The following is a 20,529-nucleotide window of genomic DNA, read 5'->3' on the forward strand; positions in this document are numbered from 1 at the left end:
TTTATTTAATTCAGAGTCGCCACTTGGGAAAGGTTTGGCTTTTGGTGTCCCAAGTCACCGGTTTATCTTGAATCCCAAATCGAGGAAATTTTTGACTTTCCAAATGAAGTCTGCGAACCAGAAATTCTAAGTAAGGAATTCTGTTGACCCGAGGGAAGGTGTTAGGCACCCTCGAATCCCGTGGTTCTAGCACGGTCGCTTAAATTGTTATAATGGCTAAATATCTGATTTTAATACATGTTGTGACTTATGTGCTTTTATTGAATTTAAAACCGCTTTTATTATTATCATTTTATTTTTGATAGAATTGCAACGTCGTGAAAATGCATCTCGAACCACGTCACAATCAATGCATCCGTAGTTGTTAACACACTTCGACTTCGTTGAGATTTGGATTTGGGTCACATAAATGCGCACCCTAATTTAGCAAAGTAATATTATTAAAAACGTGCTTAAAGAGACTAACACGTTATTATCTTTGAGGAAGGCCATGAAATTCGCTTAAACGACCCTTCCCAAATTCTAAGTATTTTTAATATATACATTTATGAGGGCCCCGCAGTTCGTGTCTTTCATTTGGTGAGGCTCGTCTCGTTATTTTCTACTGGATAATCTTGACATGATTACCTTTACTATTTTTTGGTTTTCTAAAAATAGATGAAACAAGTAAATACATTCTAATTAAGTTACATGTATGGCCTAACTAAAACTCTTGTTAGTCATCTGATTAATTATTTACGGGAATTATTTTTATGTCTTATTCCATGGGTAAACATGCTTTAATTTGATAAATATTACATACAAGATTGATGAAATGCTACACTTACTACAAGCGCTCCTCGAATTAAATTTAACTCATTTAAACAGGATTAATAAAACTACTTATTAGAGGATGCTACTAATGATATTTGGAACTAATCCTATAAACTGCCTACTGAAATTGAAACTCCCAAATTTAAAACTGTGTTGTATTCGGCAAGATTTTAAAAGCCATTCGCCATACATGCTCAAAACAACTGAAGAAAAGTTCGAATTAATGATTACATTAAATGGTTGCACATTCCATGAATTATATAGTTACATCCTGTATACCACTAAATGAATCATATATCGCGGTTTTAGATCAGCATAAGCTTCAATTAAGTACAAACTTACTGATGCATTCTCTATTGAACTACAGACTAAAATTTACACAATTTAACAACATTTATAAAAAAACTATAAGTAAAGCAACAGATGATTACAATTCCTTCAGATCTTTCAATTCATGCTTTTCATTGTTACATCAGTATGAGATGTGTACCTGGGACTGCTTACAATGGAAGAAGCAGGAAAGTCAGTAGAGCAGGAGTAGAAGATAGCAACAATGGCAACCAACACAGCAGTAACAAACAAGTAACAGCAGAACAAGTTCCAGTGCAAGATGCATCTATAGCCGATGGAAAAAGTAGCAAATGATAGCAGCAAACAGTGGAGTAGGATCAGAACTCAGATAGAACAAATCCAGAAATAAACCAATGAAACACACAACCAATAACCTCAGTTGGGACTTGAAAAAATCAGTATTGATTAAACAGGTCGAAACAAGTGAAATCAAAACAACAATAGGAAGAACAGTTTCTGATTTTGTCTGTGTGTTTTCTATCTCTCGCCCTCTATCTATCTGTGTGTTTCCTCTAACTGTCTCCTGTATATATGCCTCTCTCAATGTGTATCTGTATATGCCTGTCTATCTCTTTGTATCCTCTCTCCAAATTTTTTTTTCTTAAGTGGCAGCTCCTCTCTACTTATAACCTAGCATCAGGCCATTTTACAGCCTGTTAAACCAATCAGAAATCCCTCCTTTTCTGCTGTTTTTCCACTCAAACATTTAAAAGTAGAAACCCTCCCATGAGATTCCCTGACAGCTTTTTATCACCTTATTAAACTAAAACCAGACATGGGCAGCAAGAATATAATCTGACAGCACATACTGTCCAATTATTTTAATTCCTTAACAGCTGACCATACACATGCTGCCCAAAATCTAAACCAAGTGAACATGCTATCCATTTTAAAAACCAAAGTCTGAATTGCAACCATAACACCACCCTTAAATGTTTTCTGATTCAAATTGAACAAATCACAGGCAACATACTCAGTTCCTAATTGAATTCAACCAAAACATCAGCAGGAAAGCCAATAACATGAATCAAATTATCACCATTCAAAGCTGAACTAATTGACGACATATTGAATCGACTATGCGAATCACAACACATACAATCGAAGCCCAATGATCAGAATCCAACAGTATTAGCAGGGGGTTCAAGTTGTACTGACCAAAACAAAATTGGCCCTGGGAACTAATTAATCGACCCATTTCAATTTCAGTTGGTTGTACAGTTTACACATATATACATTATCAACAAATGAAGAAAGATTTGTCCAAATACAAAGGTCCGGGCAAGGTGGTCAGGAATAGTCGACAAACAATTCAAAAATAAAATCAACTAAACATTTGGGGCAATGAACATACATTCAATTACAACAAACACATGAATTGATAAGAAAAGGAAAGCAAAAATACCTTAAAATCTTGAAAAATCAACAAGCCCTAGCTCGGATTTGAATCGACCTTTCTTGGGGTTGAACGGACTTGAATCGAAGTGTTCCCAACTGAGAACACTTCGATTAAGGTCCATTAGACCCTAATCTTCATGGTTCAAACGGACACAGATCGGGCTTAGGGTTTCTAGGGTTCCTAAGGGGCAGATTTGGGATTTGTGTTTCCCTGGTTAGAGTCGGACCAAACCAAGCATGGTTTTGTCACAAGGGAGGTCAGGGGAGTGCCCGGTAAGAACCTGGGGTGGTTTGGTGTAGATCGAGTTTTGCTCGAATCTTCAAATGAAGATTCGAGAACCTAGGGGTTGATTCGAGGCAAAGGGACAACAAATCCATGTTCAGGGTGGTGAGGCGGTCCTATGGTGTTAAGGTGGTGGTCACCGGCGTCCGTGCCGCCGGGTTTTTGGTGAGGGGAAAGGGGGCGGCTCTAGGGTTCCGTGGTGGCTTGGGTTAGGTGAGGGGGATGAGGACGAAGGAGGGGTGTTTGGATAGGGGGCGGGGTACGAGAGGAAAGCTTATATATGGGGTGGATGGCTTGATCTCGGCCGTTAGATCAATCGAGATCAACGGCCTGGATCTGAAGGTTTAAACGAACGGTGTCGTTTGGTTTAGTATTGTGGTCGGGGTTGGTTCGGGTAACGGGTCGGGTAATGGGGTTATGGGTGAGAGATCTGGACCGTTAGATCAATTTGGTTTGATGGCCGAGATGGATTGGCCTTGAAACGACGTAGTTTTTGTCTCAAACTACGTCGTTTTGGTGGCCTGGGAGATGGGCTGCTTGGACCGGCATGCTTTTGGGCCTCAGGTTTAAAAATGAACACGGGCCCAATCCGACTTTAAACCAATTTGCACCCTTTTCTTTTATTTTCTAATTTTTAAAACACAAAACCTAATTAAACAAAATTAAACCCCATTAGTTAACACTTAATGCAATTATTACACACATATTAAAATATTTAAAATAGGTAAAATCACACAAGTTAAAAACTTAAGGACTGTCTGTCCTTAACTTTAAATTTTAAGTTCAAACGTTAAGGACATGAGGTCCTTAAGTTATAGTCCCATGTTAAAAACTTGAGGACTGTCTGTCCTTAACTTTGAATTTTAAGTTCAAACGTTAAGGACATAGGTCCTTAAGTTATAGTCCCATGTTAAAAACTTGAGGACTGTTTGTCATTAACTACAGGAGTCCTTAAGTTTGAAATACAAGTTAAAAACTTAAGGACTGTCTGTCCTTAACTTTAAATTTTAAGTTCAAACGTTAAGGACATGAGGTCCTTAAGTTATAGTCCCATGTTAAAAACTTGAGGACTGTCTGTCCTTAACTTTGAATTTTAAGTTCAAACGTTAAGGACATGAGGTCCTTAAGTTATAGTCCCATGTTAAAAACTTGAGGACTGTCTGTCCTTAACTTTGAATTTTAAGTTCAAACGTTAAGGACATAGGTCCTTAAGTTATAGTCCCATGTTAAAAACTTGAGGACTGTTTGTCATTAACTACAGGAGTCCTTAAGTTTGAAATACAAGTTAAAAACTTAAGGACTGTCTGTCCTTAACTTTGAATTTTAAGTTCAAACGTTAAGGACATGAGGTCCTTAAGTTATAGTCCCATGTTAAAAACTTGAGGATTGTCTGTCCTTAACTTTGAATTTTAAGTTCAAACGTTAAGGACATAGGTCCTTAAGTTATAGTCCCATGTTAAAAACTTGATGACTGTTTGTCATTAACTACAGGAGTCCTTAAGTTTGAAATACAAGTTCAAAAGTTAAGGACATGAGGTCCTTAAGTTATAGTCCCATGTTCAAAACTTAAGGACTGTCGATCCTTAACTTTGAATTTCAAGTTCAAAAGTTAAGGACATTTGGTCATTAACTTTGAATTTGAAGTTCAGTTGCACTTAGTCATGAACAAATACTAACAAACTCAATGGACAAATCAACAGTTGAGAGAAACAACGAAATAAATAACAAAATGCCTTGACATAACTTTTGAAATTGTAATTTTGCATAGCTGTTACAAAAAATTACGCTATGCCAACAAAACAAAATATAAGTGCCTTTTCACAAATTTACAGAATATTTCAGAACTATCCTAAACTGGCATAATTCAGATGTCACCTTTACAGCAATTTTATACAAAAATAACACCACAATTTCTTTACAACTCCTTTGGACAGAATGTTTCATTTTCACTCTCATAATCATCACCAACATTTTCTGGTGGAGTATCATAACCAGAATTTCTTTTCCATTCACCATGTGCCCAAAGATTTGCAGCAAGTTCTTTTCGAAAGTCTTTTATGTCTTCGGATTGGAATTGCTGCACGTCCTTTCCAATCATCAACAACTCGACAAATTTGATCAGGAATGCACCACAATCAGTCCTAAGAGAAATGTAAGATATGCAGTGAATTAAACAATAAATCTTAAGTACATATAAATAATATAACAAATTGTCACGACCCAAAATCCTAACCCAGTCGTGATGGCGCCTCTCGTGAGGACAAGGCTAGCCAATCAACAAAACAGTACATCTCTTTATAATAACTTAGCAGGAATAAGTCTAAATCATGGGCAATATAATCTTAAATGCGAAATAAACGTGATAGAATAAGGAAAACCATCCCAACTCAGCCCGAAATCGGGGTGTCACAAGTCATGAGCTACTACCGAGTTTACTAATATTTTACAAAGTCTGAAATTATCATAAATAACAAAGATAAGGGAGAAAACGGGGCTGCGGACGTCAACAGCTACCTCGTTACTCCTAGTCACCGCCTGGCCTGGAAAGAATCAGCGCTCAGGAGCGAACTTAGCTCTGCCTGTATCTGCACACATGGTGCAGGGAGTAATGTGAGTACTCCGACCTAGTGAGTAATAAAAGTAACTACAGTCCGAAGATAAGAAAAACCAGTAAATACACAAAGTAAGCTAAAATCCAAATATGCAGCAACATATGGAACTGAGCAGCTAAACAATAGTATAGATACAAATACATGAATACAATGCAATGCATATGATGGTACATTCCCGTACCCACTGCGGCGTGCAGCCCGAGCCATCCCTATTTATTTATCGTCGACGACGCTCACTGGGGGTGTGTACAGACTCCGGAGGGGCTCCTACAGCCCAAGCGCAATATCTTGGTCAGTCATTGTTACCTGACCGGTCAGCCATTGTTACCTGACCAATTTATATCATACAGTGCCATTGTTACCACTGTTCAAGTATATCATCCAGTGTCATTGTTACCACTATTTCAAGTATATCACACAGTGTCATTGTTACCACTGTGTAAAGTATATCACACAGTGTCATGTTACCACTGTTTCAAGTCACTTTATAATCAGTCCAGAAGATAATATAATAATCCCCTTGGGCATTTACAAAACAGAAGTTCCCAGCCCGGAATACATTTAAAAATATCATTTAAGTTTTCAACACTTAGAATTATGGCTGAGTTTACAAAACTGCATTTAAAACCTTGGACTAAAATTAAATGATATGCAAATCATGCTAAGTAGTAATATCAATCCTCGAAGGATTTTACAAATCGGCACAAGGCCCTAAACATGGCATCAAGCCCAGAAATATCAATGAAGTATGTGTATCAATCACCAGTATATGTATAAACATCACACGGGGTGGACCAAGTCACAATCCCCAGTAGTATCCGACCCCGCACTCGCCATGGAGTGCATGTCACGCCTCAATATAGCGTTACGATGTGAAAGTCCGGGAATTCAAACCCTCAAAACAACATTTACATCTATTACTCACCTCTATCTCGCTATGCCCTTGCCTCTCTAATTGGCCTCCTCGTGTGACGAATCTGCCAAAAATCACACAAACCTCGATGAAGTTCGATTTCTAAAAGACGGGGTTTTAACCATACATATCTGAAATTCGCCCCTTAATGATACTATAATGATCCCATACAGTTATGTAACTTCAATCTACCATATAACACTCAATATGGCCAATATTAGTACTAGATCCCATAAATTATGCCATTTAGGCATATTATCAAACATCTTGTAGGTATAAATATTTACACCTCTTAACTATAGCATTGGTTCCTCCAACTATCACCATTAACCAACAATTCATCACACTATTATTCTTTAACAATTTATACTCCTAACATCACATGTGTGATCAACCATTCACACCCAAACCAACAAAAATTCCATCAAATAAACACCTCTAAATCCCTACCATGTTCATGTATTTAAATAAGGAATTTATGGCTTCCAACCACCATACAATAAGTTGTAATACTTGACTCATACTCATATTTCCATAATATATCCATATATGTGAGTCTAAGGTGTAGGATTTACCTTTTGGAAGAAATCTTGCAAAACCCTTCTTTGAGTTCTTGAAGGAATTTCTTGAAAATCTAAGGATTTTTAAGATCAATCCATGTTAATATAAGTGTTTGGGAGTAGTAATCAACTCAAAATACTCCAAAAATCTTACCTTAGGAGTGCAATTGGGTGCCTTGGTCGAATTGGGGGTGTTGGGGAAGCCCTAGGCTTGAGAATGACTCAATTCCTCTCATTTCCGGTCTTTAGAGTACTTAAAAACCTTCAGTCGCGTAGTTCGTGCGTTGTTCGCGCGTTTTGCTGAGCATTCTGCCTCAGACGCGCGAAATGCGTGACTTCGCGCGATACTTCGCGCGATACTTCGCGTGCTCTGACACCTGACCTGCGAAATGGTCATAACTTCCTGTATACATTTCCAAATGACGAACGGTTTGTTGCGTTGAAAACTAGACTCAAAGGGCTTTAATTTAATAGGTTGTAACTCACACAACTCCTTATATAACGAGAGATATTATCGTTCAAAGTGAGGCCTTGTGCGCACTCATTTACAACTTTCGTCTATTATGAAATTTCCAACTTCAAAAGTTCCCGTTAGCCATCCGAAATCATCCCGAGGTCCTCGGGACCTCAACCAAAAATACCAATACATCTTATAATATTATTCAAACTTGTTCCAATTATCAAAACACCTCGACTAATACCAAAATTATCGAATTACACCGAATTCAAGTCTAAGTTCCTTTAAAACTTCCAAAACGCGCTTTCGATCAAAACTCGACCAAAATATGTCCGAATGACTTGAAATTTTGCACACATATCCAAAATGGCATAACGAAGCTACAGAAATTCTCGGAACTCCATTCCGACCGTCGGATCAAAATTTCACCTATCAACCGGAAATCGCCAAAATACTAACTTCGCCAAAATGAGCTAATTTCTTCACCGGACCTCCAAAATTAATTCCGATTGCGCTCCTAGGCCTTAAATCATCCCCCGAAACTAACCGAATCATCGGAATTCAATTCCGAGCCCTCTAACTCACAAGTCAACGTCCGGTTGACTTTTCCAAACTAATTCTTCCTTAAAGAGACTAATTGTCCCATTTCATACCAAACTCGATCCGAATTGACTCAAATTCACCAAGTACACATATTGAAACATGAATAAGAATTTAACCGGGAATACAGGACGAAAATACAGGAAACGACGGTTCGGGTCGTTACATTCTCCCCAACTAAAACAAACGCTCGTCCTCGAGCGTACCCAGAGTTGTCCTAGAAGCCAACCAAAAGCTGAATGACCTTATCAAGCATAAACCCAGAGATGATCCCACGTCACCCTATCTCACATGGGTCCGATAACACGTTGTAACCAAGATCACACAATCTAGTCTAGCCCATAAATCATAGAGCCACATTTCACCTTTTCGGAATCATACACAAGATCAGAACCTCACACCTACATTCAGAATAAATTTGAACCAGCTGTAATAGACCATGCCTGCAACCTTAGGTGCAATTGTATGATATACCAATAAATCAAACAAATGCAGCAATAACTTCCATTCACAGCAGCTGCCCACAACAACCAAATACCCATAGAAATCTCTTATTAGCCAATGTCTCGTTCCAACACTCTCATATACTGCCAATGATAATTGAAACACGCAATAAATCATAACCATTGCTCAAATCAACCATTCATGAGGCCATTTCTCCTCTAGCAATTATAGTAACATTTTTTTTTAAAAACCGAACCTCGATATTTACCCATCAAACATGCTGAAATCAAATCCGTTCGTTTTCATCAATGACCCCAATGATCACCTCGAATCCAACACACCACTCTGGTGATATGACACCTCAATACAGGCCTAAGCCACAACTTTCATAATACGCGCACCAATAAGAAACGGCCTGAACATACTCAAGTCATGAAAAATGACTCAAACGAAAGAGCCGTACCTCAAGCTCATCAGTACCATCAGCGGACCCAACAAGAACATGCCGCAATACTACCGAAATATCATTAGTTTAATAACATTACCTTTTTATGAGACATATACTCTCGTCAAGTCACTTTCAATTAGCAATACTATTTCCCCAATCATCCGAAGATCATTCGCCCTAATCATCTGAAGCCTTTTTTTTAATCACCTAGAAGAAAATCGCTACACATCTCATATTCTGCATGATGTACATAGGTATTGTTATAACTCTTACAATATTGACATGACGGATGAGGTATGCATAAATTCATGACCACTGTCGAGACAACGATTCGTTGATTCTATACTCTTGGCAAGAACTATCACCTCATTTTGAGAAAAATCATGGTCTTAGCTCCTTAATTTACTTTATATACTCAGATTGCACTAATTTCAAATTCAATGATCTCGTCTCACCCGGTACGAACTGCTCAGGCAATAAGCCACCCCAGACATAATCAAAAGTCGCATATGATGCCTCAATATGCCAATAAGCTACCAATTCGAACGCGGTACAAAAGGAAAACAAATTCTGGAAGGAATTACCAATCTCACACACTAATACAGACTTTCCTTAGAAAACAGGAAGCAAGGCATACAAAATAGCATATAGAAAACTATACTCAATATCACACTGTTGCGGCGTGCAACCCGATCCAGATAACATACCCATGGCACCGTGCCACCCGATCCACACATAGATCTCACATAAGGAGATGCACATCGAGCCAAATTTGCTCATTACAACAAAATACCGAGTATCGGTCGTAAGCATGCTAAGTGCATAATAATATCTCTGAGGGACATATAGCGTTATAAGCTACAAAACTCAAGCACAACTGAGGTGCGATGTACAATCTGAATTTCAAGAGCCAAGATGCTCATATAACGTCATTCCTACACAGATTCTCAACACATAGCAATTTCTCAAGTCGTCTCACAACTCACACGGCGCAATGTATCACTACGCGAAATATCTGAACAATGAAACATCAACCTAACTACTCCTCCATGAGGACCGCGTTACTAAAATGCACACATTTGGCCTGATATAGAGCCATTATTCACATTAAATCTATCCATCGACTTCAAGCCGATTCTGATCACACTGAACTAGTCTGATAACCTTTCAAAGGTCCATAATAACTCCCATTTTTCTCATAACACACAAGAACAACCATCACAATCGGGGTAATCCTCCCCAGTTCACAACCCAATATGCCAAGTGCCCTCCAGGCATGAATCTTTAATTTAACGACACCATCACAAACTTCATACTTGGTTTACATCTTTAATCAATCAAGTGATCACATGCCACACTTATATAATCTTCCCGTGGGACACACTCCCACAACCTACCACAACAATATCTGGAGCGTACCTCCAAACCACCGGCTGCACTAACGCTGAAAAGTGATCAAGAATCCCTAACCAGGATGCAAAGCATTTCTCACATAACACCGGTCTCAGGTGATACTGACATCAATACCCATCTTACTCAAAACACTGTAACTCCTTTCCTGCTCATCCGAGCTTGTGACATCACAGTCATTGACCAAACTGCGACCTTGGTCCTTACTTCAAATTCCATACCACTCACTGCACCTCACGTGCCGATATACGATAGACATGATTTCCATCACAACTCTGGAACCGCCGATAGGCTAATATTTCATCACATAAGGCTTTCCATTTAACTTACTTCGGGAGAACTATAGCAACATACAGGTGAATTCTCATAACCGTCGAATATGCCAATATCTAAGTAGTGGTCCAAGCCACCATAACCCTTCCGGGATTTGCCTCCACATAACAAGCCATAACAGAAGAATGCTTCTGAACAAAATCAATTACGGTGGTCGACAAGCCTCACACGTACCACCACAAATCACTTGCATAACTTGCTCACGCTGAAGGAACTGATCACTGACACCAATATGCCAATTCAACTATGGCTAATCAACCTACCTCCTTCCAATTTTCCCTTAATTGCCTTGGAAATAATACTTCTCCATTCAACACCTAACATACTCCATCTGCACTCCTCCGGAGTGACCTTGAATCATGAGACCATGTTGTCTCAAATCCCACGAACCATTTCATATCTCCCAAATGCTACACCACAAGTCAAAATATTATAGAACATTTTGGGCACCTTCTCATAAGCTGCTATAAAACTTGATTCTTATATGTATCTATAATATCGACATCATTAGGCACCACACTTTGCCCTTTGAATTCATGAGGACCGTTACTGAGAGCCACCCGCTCCGGCTTGGCCCCGAATGCAACCACTCCATTGAATTTTATAACATATGAATACCCTCTCTATGAAGCACCCAGCGGGATCACTTCCCTCGAAGCCTACACCTATACGAGGCATAAATCATGAATCTTCCCTCAGGTCTGAACATGAGCCAATAAGGCTAACCATAACATGCATTCAACAATTCATTTACTCAAATTACCACTCATGGTCCTTTTCCGTAGCTGTAATAACCCATCAATACGCTAATAACTAGAATTCACGTAGGTAATTAACCATGCAACCCAATCGTAAGCGGTGGGACTCTCCCACTTAGCTCAAAGCCACTATTACACGACTTTCGAACACATTAGAACCATTCTCTCAAGTCATTTACTCTTATTCAAAATGCAATTCACCTGATCCAAGGAACATAACCACACGTGCCTCATTAGCATTTTGACACCGCAGGGTATGACCTCATTCCACTACAACCAAACATCTTCCTGCTCCATGCACCGAGCATTCTTTACCAACGACAGCTTAAGACATACTGTGATTCTCACACATCTATAAAGCACCATGTAGCCTTTGTCCAAGTTTTCCCTCACTCGTGCCATCTTCGGACCAATTTCCGTAACCAGAGCTGATTCGCCAGCATGCCTCGAACCGGAACCAACATAGCATATGACCGCACAATTATCTAATCAATAGCAAACTCCCCAACTTGGCTCGAAGCCATAGATCACAACACATATACACTATTGCTGTCGTAATACCATGGTGAGATTAAACTCACTCCTTCATTCACTCACACAACAGTTAAGCCCACTATTAGGCGACAATATTTTTTTTTACTAAGTCCCAAATTTTTCAAAAATTTTGGCAGAGTTTCCTTTGTAATTGGGCCTATCCACCTGTCAGAGAATCACCAAAACCATCCTGACAACACATCCACAACTTGACAAAGCATCACAATGAAAAATCAAACATTTAATAGTCCACCTATCATCCAACAGGTCTCCATCATCACTTCCAAGTCATATAGATACATCTCGCAATTGTAACATACTCATCACGTAGCTATCCATCCATCATTCCCACTAATAGGGACAATACCGAACATATAAGTTCAAAACACTTGCTCACATAATCAGCACCCCGGTGCTCAAGCCATAGGCAATGATCCGGCCTCAAGTCCTCCCGACTGGCCTAACATCAAACTCACAGAGACTACACCTCGTCCATCGATCGGGGAATTACAAGCCATCAAGGCACATCTAATACTGAGCATTCGTTCGCGCATACGAATATGTGCAAGGAACTGTAAAAGTTACTTTTTCAAGCTGAATCAAGGAGGCACGATTAAGAATATGAAGTTTTTCCTAAAGGTTCTGCAACCTCTCGAGGATAAATACAGACGTCTCCGTACCGATCCGCGAGACTCTACTAAACCGGCTCATGACTCGCGAGACCAATTAACCTAGGCTCTGATACCAACTTGTCACGACCCAAAATCCCAACCTGGTCGTGATGGCGCCTCTCGTGAGGACAAGGCCATCCAATCAACAAAACAGTACATCTCTTTATAATAACTTAGCAGGAATAAGTCTAAATCATGGGCAATATAATCTTAAATGCGAAATAAACGTGATAGAACAAGGAAAACCATCCCAACTCAGCCCGAAATCGGGGTGTCACAAGTCATGAGCTACTACCGAGTTTACTAATATTTTACAAAGTCTGAAATTATCATAAATAACAAAGATAAGGGAAATAACGGGGCTGCGGACGTCAACAACTACCTCGTTACTCCTAGTCACCGCCTGGCCTGGAAAGAATCAGCGCTCAGGAGCGAACTCAGCTCTGCATGTATCTGCACACATGGTGCAGGGAGTAATGTGAGTATTCCGACCCAGTGAGTAATAAAAGTAACTACAGTCCGAAGATAAGAAAAACCAGTAAATACACAAAGTAAGCTAAAATCCAAATATGCAGCAACATATGGAACTGAGCAGCTAAACAATAGTATAGATTCAAATACATGAATACAATGCAATGCATATGATGGTACATTCCAGTACCCACTGCGGCGTGCAGCCCGAGCCATCCATATTTATTTATCGTCGACGACGCTCACTGGGGGTGTGTACAGACTCCGGAGGGGCTCCTACAGCCCAAGCGCAATATCTTGGTCAGTCATTGTTACCTGACCGGTCAGCCATTGTTACCTGACCAATTTATATCATACAGTGCCATTGTTACCACTGTTCAAGTATATCATCCAGTGTCATTGTTACCACTATTTCAAGTATATCACACAGTGTCATTGTTACCACTGTGTCAAGTATATCACACAGTGTCATTGTTACCACTGTTTCAAGTCACTTTATAATCAGTCCAGAAAATAATATAATAAGCCCCTTGGGCATTTACAAAACAGAAGTTCCCAGCCCGGAATACATTTAAAAATATCATTTAAGTTTTCAACACTTAGAATTATGGCTGAGTTTACAAAACAACATTTAAAACCTTGGACTGAAATTAAATGATATGCAAATCATGCTAAGCAGTAATATCAATCCTCGAAGGATTTTACAAATCGGCACAAGGCCCCAAACATGGCATCAAGCCCAGTAATATCAATGAAGTATGTGTATCAATCACCAGTATAGTATAAACATCACACGGGGTGGACCAAGTCACAATCCCCAGTAGTATCCGACCCCGCACTCGCCATGGAGTGCGTGTCACGCCTCAATATAGCGTTACGATTTGAAAGTCCGGGGTTTCAAACCCTCAGAACAACATTTACATCTATTACTCACCTCTAACTCGCTATGCCCTTGCCTCTCTAATTGGCCTCCTCGTGTGACAAATCTGCCAAAAATCACATAAACCTCGATGAAGTTCGATTTCTAAAAGATGGGGTTTTAACCATACATATATGAAATTCGCCCCTTAATGATACTATAATGATCCCATACAGTTATGTAACTTCAATCTACCATATAACACTCAATATGGCCAATATTAGTACTAGATCCCATAAATTATGCCATTTAGGCATATTATCAAACATCTTGTAGGTATAAATATTTACACCTCTTAACTATAGCATTGGTTCCTCCAACTATCACCATTAACCAACAATTCATCACACTATTATTCTTTAACAATTTATACTCCTAACATCACATGTGTGATCAACCATTCACACCCAAACCAACAAAAATTCCATCAAATAAACACCTCTAAATCCCTACCATGTTCATGTATTTAAATAAGGAATTTATGGCTTCCAACCACCATACAATAAGTTGTAATACTTGACTCATACTCATATTTCCATAATATATCCATATATGTGAGTCTAAGGTGTAGGATTTACCTTTTGGAAGAAATCTTGCAAAACCCTTCTTTGAGTTCTTGAAGGAATTTCTTGAAAATCTAAGGATTTTTAAGATCAATCCATGTTAATATAAGTGTTTGGGAGTAGTAATCAACTCAAAATACTCCAAAAATCTTACCTTAGGAGTGCAATTGGGTGCCTTGGTCGAATTGGGGGTGTTGGGGAAGCCCTAGGCTTGAGAATGACTCAATTCTCTCATTTCCGGTCTTTAGAGTACTTAAAAACCTTCAGTCGCGTAGTTCGCGCATTTGTTCGCGCGTTTTGTTGAGCATTTTGCCTCAGACGCACGAAATGCACGTCTTCACGCGATACTTCGCGCGATACTTCGCGCGCTCTGACACCTGACCAGTGAAATGGTCTTAACTTCCTGTATACACTTCCAAATGACGAACGGTTTGTTGCGTTGGAAACTAGACTCAAAGGGCTTTAATTTAATAGGTTGTAACTCACACAACTCCTTATATAACGAGAGATATTATCGTTCAAAGTGAGGCCTTGTGCGCACTCATTTACAACTTTCGTCTATTATGAAATTTCCAACTTCAAAAGTTCCCGTTAGCCATCCGAAATCATCCCGAGGTCCTCGGGACCTCAACCAAAAATACCAATACATCTTATAATATTATTCAAACTTGTTCCAATTATCAAAACACCTCGACTAATACCAAAATTATCGAATTACACCGAATTCAAGTCTAAGTTCCTTTAAAACTTCCAAAACGCGCTTTCGATCAAAACTCGAACAAATATGTCCGAATGACTTGAAATTTTGCACACATATCCAAAATGGCATAACAAAGCTACAGAAATTCTCGGAACTCCATTCCGACCGTCGGATCAAAATTTCACCTACAAACCGGAAATCGCCAAAATACTAACTTCGCCAAAATGAGCTAATTTCTTCACCGGACCTCCAAAATTAATTCCGATTGCGCTCCTAGGCCTTAAATCATCCCCCGAAACTAACCGAATCATCAGAATTCAATTCCGAGCCCTCTAACTCACAAGTCAACATCCGGTTGACTTTTCCAAACTAATTCTTCCTTAAAGAGACTAATTCTCCCATTTCATACCAAACTCGATCCGAATTGACTCAAATTCACTAAGTACACATATTGAAACATGAATAAGAATTTAACGGGGAATACGGGACGAAAATACAGGAAACGACGGTTCAGGTCGTTAAACAAATAATAACACGTACGATCCAGTTTGGTGTGGTGATCTTTGCCACTGTATATCAAATTTGTTGAAAACATTCCCAAAAGACTTGTGATTTTTGTCAAACTGTGAGAACTTAGCAAATGGGGGATCATGCGTGCATACATTTGCATGTAGTTCATTCCTGCTTCATATGGCTCACTGTATATGGAATCATATACATTAATCTTTTTTTGATTCAAGTCCAATACTCCCAACAAAAAGTGTGTCACAGCTTCATCATTTTCTGAAGGAAGCCGACATGGAAAAAAGATTTTGTCAACCTCAGTCCATGCAATTGCACATCTACGGCTGTCCCCCCACACATATGGTGTCAGAAATAACTGATTATCACCAGTACACCAAAACTCATCACTAGCATCTTCACTGAAATCTTTATACACAAGTGCCATATAATTATCAAAAAGAACATCAGTAGTTGTGCATCGAAAAGGATGATCGTGAGGGTGGTAGCATTCCTTCTTTCTCAGATAATAGAGAGCAATGTCAATATGCTTCATAAAAAGGCAAAAAATAAAACAAATCAATAACAAATCAGTCATAAAATGATGAAAAAATGATAAATTAATAATAGAAAAAATAAATGCCTTGTGAATTATCTAACCTTATCATCAAGAACAAATTTGCTATCTGAAAGCTCAATGAAAAATATTTTGCTACTGATTTTTTGATGATACAATTTGTATGGTGTTTTCCTCAAACTATTATCATCAACATATAAATCAATTTGTCCCCTGAAAATTTTGAAAATGTCACGTTAGAATTTTGAAAACTTTAATCTATAACTTAAGGACCAAGTGTCCTTAGCTTTTGAATTTGATACTCAAACTTAAGGACTGCATGTCCTTAGCTTATGAATTTTGAATTCAAACTTAAGGACAAGAAGTCCTTAAGTTTTAAACTTGAATCTATAAGTTAAGGACAGTTAGTCCTAAAATTAGTCTTACAATCACAGAAGTTAAGGATGTAGTGAAACACATTAAGAGACTTACTCTTTTTTGCGACCTCTCCTTTTCTCCTTGCCCAACCACACAATGAATTTCTTCACTAATTTTTCATCTTCTTTGGCATAATGAAAAATACACCTACGAGTATAGGTTGATTTTATCCAACCTGAACTCTTCAGAGTATTTTGATTGTCTGCCTTGGAACTTACTGCTTTTCCTTCCTTATCAAAAGGAGATTTCAACTGCCAGCTTAACTTCTTGTTCCTTTTACCTCGACCAAGTTCTTCTTCAACATTTCCTTCACCCTCCATAGTCAAAGTCGCATCAATGTCCATTTGTATACTTGGAGGAGTAGGAGTAAGAAGAGAAAATGACGGACCATCATAACCAATACTGTCTCTCTTTCTTTTCCTTGTATATTGGTTAAGATTGTCATCATTGGTGTCCTCTTTGTTTTCCTCTGTTGGCGACACTATATATATATATATATATATACATATTCATATTAGTTTTCTGCAACAGGTCAAATGAAGAGACAAAATTTCAATTGTACATATAATAATTGGGGCACAATCAGTACCTGTCTTCTCCGCAGTACCTTTTTGTATTTTTTCAAGAGACAACTCAGCTAAAATATTGTGTGCAGCATTTTCTTTTTCTTGAAATTCCACATTTTCTTTATCTTGCAGTTGTTCACCATGATCTTTAGATGCTTGTTGACAAGATTCTGGAAAAATATTTACAACAGCTAACATGTTAATAATCTTTAATTAAAACAAATATATATAAAATTAAAAAAGCACTGCCTAACCATTTGCAATATCCAAGATCATTCCAGCTACATCATCATCATCACATGTTGCATCTATAGATTTGGAACCAATCTCACTTCTGCCTATGTCTTGAGATTGTAGTCCAGTTTTCTCTTGATACTGCACTCCAGCTTCTTCGCTTGCTGCTTCAAAAGATACAATATATAATGAAATAAAGATACAATATATAATGAAAATTTTATCTAACCTTGACTGGCACAAGTTTGAACTCCAAATTTTTCTTTGTATGACAGCGGTGTAGAGAGATCATACGTTCCTTCTAAGCATTTGCATACAATCTCGCTGACACTTGTCCCCAATGGACTTGTTAAATCCTCCTGTGATTGCAATCCACAAACTCTACAAATTTTCTCCGGCACTCCACAAACTTCTGCATGCACATGCATAGTTTATATGTATTAATCTATTGAATATACATTTCAACGAAAATAAAAATCAAAATCTATAACTAACCTTTCCCAATATCAGTAACATTTTCAGTTTCATCATCTAGATGTGCATCTCTAAATTCTCTTTCATACTGACCCTCTGCATGCACATCCATATAATCACGTTCAACACCACCTGCATCTTGGTTGAATATGCCAGTACGCTCAGTAGCACGACAATGATCATCAACTCCATATTTTCTAATTGGAACACTAGATTCTCTATCTGTGTTCATCTGATCAGCTTTCCCAAACATGTTCATCAAAGTATCAAGCTTTGATCCTAGAGTTTTCTTTAAATCCTGAGAAAGCAACTAAGTTACAAAGAGAAGGACATGTTTAAAACTTAAGGACAGGCAGTCCTTAAGTTTGAACTTAAAGTTCAAAACTTAAGGAAATGCAATCCTTAAGTTTGAACTCCAAGTTCAAAAGTTAAGGACAAGAAGTCCTTAACTTTGAATTCCAAGTTCAAAACTTAAGGACATGATGTCCTTAAGTTTCATTTCAAAGTTCAAAAGTTAAGGACAAGAAGTTCTTATCTTTCAATTCCAAGTTCAAATTTTAAGGACACAAAATCCTAAAGTTGGACTAACTGAAATTACCTTGATTTCGTTCTCAATCTTTTTTTCTAATACAACAATTTTCTGATTAACTCTGGTAACTTCTGCTTGCAAATCCTTCTTAAAACTCTCTGATAATCTCTGAATCAAAAAACATAATATAAAAAAAGGTGTTCGTAAGCAAGAAATAATCAAATAAAAAACTAATACTATTCAAAGGCAGAAACACATACTCTAACAATTTCCTTAAGTACGCCTTCGTCAAATTGTGTGGAAGAAGACCTTGAGCCTTGATCTTGTGAAACTGGCTCCTCCACACAAAGAGGCTGTGTATCTTCTTCTTCCACGGGAATAAAGGGTGACACCTCAATCAACTTAAACACCTATTATATAAGAAAAACTAAACATAAGTATACATAACTAAAACAAATAAACAAAAAAAGAGATAGTAATTACATTAACTTACTTTTTTATTATGGAAATATTTTCTACAAAGAGCATCAAATTGTGGAGACTTCATTTCAGAATAACATAACATTCGAGGATAACCAACTTCTTTGAAGTTCACAAATTGTTTCTCTTGGAAAATAGGAAGTACTTCCATAATCCAGACACAAAACGCAAAAGGAAAGCCAACTAAAGTGTAGCTATCAATATCTTTTTCTTTCTCTTTCTCCTTCTGAACATCATTCTCATTTGATTTCAAGCAACTCTTCAATGATTTTAATAGCGTCTCATAAGCAAGAGAGCCCTAGTTGAAGGAAGCGCAAAGTGCATCATTGTCAACAATTTTCATTATTTCCTCCGATACATTCCTATTTTTCCTCTTGCCCATCAAAACCGACTCAACAAAATAGAGTGTTGCCAACTTCAAAGCATCATCATCACTGCCAGCAAATGATGAAGTTGTACCATGTGGGCGACTAGAAATAAAACTATACAAATCAGCCAACTCAATTTTGTCCTTTCCAGGGAAATAGACTCTTAAAAGCCTATTCTCTTTCTCATTTAAACCTTTCATGTCAAGCGACGAATAAGACTTCAAACCAGTAATAATATGGAATGCATCACGAGTAAACTTAATATCGCGGTCAAATACCTTGAAGGTCATCGAATCAGGTTCATTACTAACAATTTCAGAAAGCAATACACAGTGCATAAGTTTACCCGAGAACTTCACACTTTGTAATCTGAAGAAGTTGCCAAAAATATTTTCCCTCAATTTCTTCCATTGGCCATTCGACAGAAAACTTTTAATTGTTTCCTTATATTGAAAATCTCCTTTCCAATATACCAGAAAATTACGCCAATCGTCAAAATCAAAAAAATGATCGCCTTCCATTATAACACTAGAAAAGAAGGAAAAACAAACAAAGATTAGGACTTAACTTAAAATTTCAAGTTTAAAAGTTAAGCAAATACAATCCTTAACTTTAAATTTTAAGTGCAAACGTTAAAGAAATACAGTCCTTAACTTATACTTTCAACTTCCAAAGTTAAGGACACTTAGTCCTTAACTTCAAGTTTCATGTGCAAAAGTTAAGGACAATAAGTCCTTAACTTTAAATTGTAAATGCAAAGGTTAAGGAAATACAGTCCTTAACTTATACTTTCAACATCCAAAGTTAAGGACACTTAGTCCTTAACTTCAAGTTTCATGTGCAAAAGTTAAGGACAATCAGTCCTTAACTTTAAATTGTAAGTGCATAGGTTAAGGAAATACAGTCCTTAACATATACTTTCAACATCCAAAGTTAAGGACACTTTGTCCTTAACTTCAAGTTTCATGTGCAAAAGTTAAGGACAATCAGTCCTTAACTTTGAATTCCAACTACAAAATTTAATGTCGTTTCTTCTTTACATTTAATGAACACAGTTAACTGAAAATTCATAATCAGTAAGCTTATGAATTTCTACGACTATTTTTATGAAATATACCTACATAATCAAATATATTGAATCAACC

The 20,529-nt window shown here is 37.8% G+C and overlaps 1 protein-coding gene across 1 annotated transcript; it reads right to left on the reverse strand.

The window, feature by feature from the left end:
• Positions 1 to 1,077: 1,077 nt before the first annotated feature.
• On the reverse strand, positions 1,078 to 19,905 carry LOC104227980 (uncharacterized). The gene is made up of 14 exons (XM_070174029.1): positions 19,405 to 19,905; positions 19,030 to 19,314; positions 18,797 to 18,946; positions 18,606 to 18,704; positions 18,029 to 18,305; positions 17,763 to 17,945; positions 17,554 to 17,697; positions 17,323 to 17,469; positions 16,788 to 17,214; positions 16,400 to 16,529; positions 15,901 to 16,289; positions 4,765 to 4,986; positions 1,304 to 1,429; positions 1,078 to 1,174 (listed from the first exon to the last, which is right to left on the reverse strand). Exons 1-14 carry the CDS (start codon positions 19,903 to 19,905, stop codon positions 1,078 to 1,080), a joined length of 3,177 nt encoding a protein of 1,058 aa, XP_070030130.1.
• Between the last annotated feature and the right edge of the window lie 624 nt (positions 19,906 to 20,529).

The sequence above is a fragment of the Nicotiana sylvestris genome, chromosome 1 (genome assembly GCF_000393655.2).
Source record: "Nicotiana sylvestris chromosome 1, ASM39365v2, whole genome shotgun sequence".
NCBI classification, from domain to species: domain Eukaryota; kingdom Viridiplantae; phylum Streptophyta; class Magnoliopsida; order Solanales; family Solanaceae; genus Nicotiana; species Nicotiana sylvestris.